At 31.7% G+C, this 4,883-nt stretch overlaps 1 protein-coding gene across 1 annotated transcript; it reads left to right on the top strand.

Annotated features, from left to right (window-relative positions):
* The first annotated feature begins 537 nt into the window (after positions 1-537).
* LOC102616985 (auxin efflux carrier component 5) lies at positions 538-3,544 on the top strand. The gene is made up of 5 exons (XM_006480341.4): positions 538-1,279; positions 1,376-1,461; positions 1,726-1,883; positions 3,073-3,149; positions 3,285-3,544. Exons 1-5 carry the CDS (start codon positions 630-632, stop codon positions 3,355-3,357), a joined length of 1,044 nt encoding a protein of 347 aa, XP_006480404.1. The 5' UTR covers positions 538-629; the 3' UTR covers positions 3,358-3,544.
* Positions 3,545-4,883: the final 1,339 nt, after the last annotated feature.

The following is a 4,883-nucleotide window of genomic DNA, read 5'->3' as shown; positions in this document are numbered from 1 at the left end:
TTTCTAAACTATAAACATATCTTGAGATTGTAACGCAACACACATGATATGCTTCTGCTCTAGTTTATTTTAAAACTTTATTCCAGATAGAAAGCAGAAAACCACAAAAGTAATTGGTGTCATCAACTTATAGCGATTATTGATTTGTTGTCACTATCAAAATAACACAAGCAAAATATGCTGGCCCCTTATGGATTAAAGTGTCACTTTGGTGTAATAATGGTAAGAATATAATATAACAATAAATAGAAAGGAAAAAAAATATCGATCAGCGCTATTTGCAAAGGTGGGTGGAATAATTGCTGGACCTCATTCCTTATTCTATAGAAGATTGCTGACTAGAAAATACAAACCCTAGTTGTGAAAACAACATAGCATTTGCATGCACTTGATAAAATTAAAACTTATTATGTCATTTCTTTAAGAATCCATAGCATAGAATCACATACATCCACCATGCAAGACAATATAATAATAATAAATAAAAGAAAAACCCTTTAGTTGTTCTTTGATGCATGTATAAATAATCAACATACTATTCTTATTAGTTCATCAACTCAGAAAAGCACTTGAAATTTAATTCTCTCATCATCAATATTCATCAACGTTTTAAAACCCTGAAATTAAGAATGATTGGCTGGGAAGATGTTTACAAAGTAGTAGTGGCCATGGTGCCACTCTACGTTGCTTTAATGTTAGGTTATGGCTCTGTGAAATGGTGGAGAATTTTCACCCTAGAACAGTGTGATGCCATAAACCGACTCGTTTGCTATTTCACACTTCCTCTTTTCACTGTTGAATTCACTGCTCATGTTGATCCTTTCAAATGGAACTACCGATGTATCGCAGCTGATGCTCTATCCAAGCTGATTATAGCAATTGTGTTAGCTTTATGGGCTAAGTGTAGCAGCAAGGGAAGCTATTGTTGGTCTATCACAAGCTTCTCTTTGTGTACTCTAACAAGTTCTCTTGTTGTTGGAGTTCCTTTAGCGAAAGCTATGTATGGCCAAATGGCTGTTGATCTTGTAGTCCAATTTTCTGTAATACAAGCCATCGTATGGCTTCCTGTTCTATTGCTCGTTTTGGAAATTCGAAGGGCAGGAACTACAGATGCCGGCGCCGTTCACGTTGATAAAGATTTAGAGGGGACTATTAATGCTGAGGCAAGTTCAAGGCCAGATTTTTGGTATTTGATGAAGCTTGTGTGGCTGAAAGTTGCCATGAACCCCAATGCATATGCATGTATTTTTGGCATCGCATGGGCTTTTGTGTCAAACAGGTAATATATATATTCATATGTTTCGCAAGATTTTGGTAGCTATTTTGCTGAAAATTACCATAAATTAATTAAGTGAATATTATAACTATATTGCAGGTGGCATTTTGAGATGCCAAGCATCATGGAGGGGTCTATATTGATCATCTCAAGAGCTGGGACTGGCACTGCCATGTTTAGCATGGGTGAGCTTAGCTTTCTATTTTTATATGTACATAATATTTGCACTTCCTGAGTTTACTAAATAATTCAACCGGTAAATTTTTTTGAACTGGTGTATAAGTAAGATAACAACTGCTGCTCGCATCAGAATTGTGTTAAGGGGTTCTAATTTTATGGACCACTTTATTTGGCCCCTCTTAGTGAAAATTGATCATGTGGGTAATTAGTTAGCTAAGATTATGAGATGATTTAATTGCATGTCTTACATGAATTTTGATTTTATGCAGGGATCTTCATGGCTTCACAGGAAAAGTTGATAGCATGTGGAACTAGCTTGACTATTTTCGGAATGGTATTAAAGTTCATAGCAGGACCAGCAGCAATGGCTATTGGTGCTATTGCTATGGGCTTGCATGGTGATGTTTTACGTGTTGCCATTATTCAGGTAATTAAGTAAAAAAAATTTATATACTTTGTTTTATAAAATCACATCAAGTGCACCAATTTGGCTGCGTATAATGTATTTTCAAAATGCTGATCCTGACATCTTCCTTGATCTAGGATATTGCTCTATGTTCTATAAGTGTATTATATGACATAAAATTAAAGTCTGTCCAAAACTAGAAACCCCTCTACCAGGAATCATTATTAAGATCACTACTAAAGAATTGAATAAGGTGCACTTATGGGGCCTTATCTTATGTTAATGCTTAAAGCATATATGCTTTTTTAAGTTGTGTAGAAGACTCGATCAACATTACGTTGGTACAATTATTCATTATTATTTCTTTTTCTTTTTTTTTTCTTTTAATAGCTATTATCAAACAATACCAAAACAATGTTGGTGATTTCGGTGTATGCTTTTCCTGTCTTGACTTTTTTCATGTGTATATATAGTGATTCCTGGATCATTGATTGAGAAATTTATGCTGCAAGATCTAATAGGTAAAAAACATGAAAAAAAAATCCTCCAATTTATGATAATATCTCTGCATCACCTCAAATTTTAATTTTATATTAATCAGCCATTTTTTGTTATCTTGCTAGTCACCATTAAAGAATTTAACATAAAAGACTGTTTTGCTTTTAAAATGAAAAATAGAAAGTAAAATCATCGTTTGTACCTTTTTAACTGAATTTATAGATAAAATCGTCTTTTATCTTAGATTCTTTAATTAATTTAAATTTTTGGAGAAGGTAAGAAATTAAAAAATGATTTAAACTTTACCCACACCTCTAACTTTTAAAATAAATGAAAGTCTAAATTTAGAAGAACATCTATGAAAATATTGTATATATAAGGTCCTCTTGTGAATTATGTTTTTCTGTGTGCCTTAATATTCTTAAAAGGGAGAGGACTTTGGTGAAATTCTAAGCAATTCTTTAACCCTCAAATTAGTTTTTTTAACCGTTATTTTTCCAGAACTCGAACTCAAGTGATAATTAAATAAAACTGCTTGAAAACTACTCAATCATACCCCATTTCGTCTTTTGAATTAAATGTAAAAAACTCTAGAAGAAATAATAGTATCATGTTTCTATCTTTATTAATAACTTAAACTTGTGTTAATTTGGAAAATAATTAATTGGATTTTCTCTATGCTAAATATTTACTTGTTTATATAATGTTGCAGGCAGCACTGCCACAATCCATTACTTCGTTCATATTTGCTAAAGAATATGGACTCCACGCAGATGTGCTTAGCACTGCGTAAGTTGATCACACTCTTTATAATTTCTACCAATTTTTTATTAAAATAAAAACAAATTCAAAAGTACTACTTCATATTAACTTTCAGTAATCTATTTTCTAATTGCTTTTTCTTTTTTGAAAAAACAAATTCAGGGTTATCTTCGGAATGATTGTGTCCCTTCCTTTGACGATCGCTTATTATGCAATTCTGGAGTTTGCACATTAATTTTAACCCTCGCATGGACGCATTTTTGAATCAAAAGGGAGGGAGATAAAACCCAGCAGCTCTTATTTTGTATTTGCTCTTTTTGGTTAATTTCCATTTTTGTTTTCATAGACAGTGGAAATTAAATTGAACTCAATTAGTTCAATATTTGTTATTAATTAATCTCGTATCTGCAAAGTTATGGAACTGTGCCTGTCTCTTGTTTACACTTACAATTACCATATCTTCCATTCATTTAATTACTTCTTCGGCCGATTTATTGCTATAATTTATCAAATGAATGAAGAATCAATGCTGCCACTAAAGTTTTTTAAAATACATGGTTTGATTGTTCTGCATTGAGCTTGTTAATTAGTTTATTGAATTGAACCACACCTATATTTAAGCTTTTCTGCTCGGATTAATTATGGCCTTATGTGGTATTGAGGCTTGATAGCCATGCCTTAAAAGTTATGACAATAAAGTGTTTTTGGTAAATATTAGCTATTATGTCTTGAAAGTTAAGTCGATTTGATTTATCACTTGATAAAAATATTTTTATATCCCTACTATTTTTTTAAATTATTACTTAAAAACTATATTTACTACACATTTTTAACTTTTATTGTATAATTAAATTTTTTCTCACAACAGCTGTAATTTAAAAAATACAAAACCTTAGTACTAAATAATATCGTAGACCAAGAAGATACAAACAAATGATAAGATTAGGAGAACAATGTTGGTTTTTTATGGCATTTTGACAAATATCTGTTCGAAATCGGTCTAATATCTCAAAGATTAGGAGAACGGTCTTGTTTTCCAGTATATTTATAGCGAAGAGCTTAAAGTTTATTGTGAAATCATAAATCTTTTCTCACAAATTAATTTGGTTTCTTCATTTCAATTAGTTTGGCGGTTATTTCGCAAGGATAGCACCTATTATGTGTTATTTCATTAAGGATGGTGATATTTCCACCTGGGGATGGCAATGGGCACCGCCCGCAGCGGGTTTGCCATTACCAAACCCAAACCCGCACAAAATTTGAATTACCAAACCCACCCGCAACCCGCAGCGGGTTTTAACAATTACCAAACCCGCAATAGTACCCGGCGGATTTTTTGCAGGTTTCCGTATTTAAAATCACAAATGTTTAATATATAAATTTATAATAATAACCTCAAATTCCATATAACACACTCAATTTTATATTTAAATAATGTAAATGAAAAATTAAAATTTCCACATTAATCCAACACAAATTCTCAAATTTAAGTATAAATTACACAAATTCATTTAAAAACACAAACTAGTATCTAAAAATAATGATTACATTTCATATTATCATTTAAAACAAGCTCCAAGAGAAGATATTCATTTCATTCACCACTATAAGCACCCATCCAACACAATGCCTATAATAATAATTAAGATTAATATTTTCAAATACTAATTCGAAGGGAAATGCCTTTAGTTTTCTTTAGGTTATAACTTTAGAATGAGAGATGGGCCACATACTCTCATACACAACTTTGAGCCTTTGGCT

The sequence above is a fragment of the Citrus sinensis genome, chromosome 6 (genome assembly GCF_022201045.2).
Source record: "Citrus sinensis cultivar Valencia sweet orange chromosome 6, DVS_A1.0, whole genome shotgun sequence".
In the NCBI taxonomy this organism is placed as follows: domain Eukaryota; kingdom Viridiplantae; phylum Streptophyta; class Magnoliopsida; order Sapindales; family Rutaceae; genus Citrus; species Citrus sinensis.
Note: the sequence above shows the minus strand (reverse complement) of the source record. Positions and strands in the feature narration are given on the sequence as shown.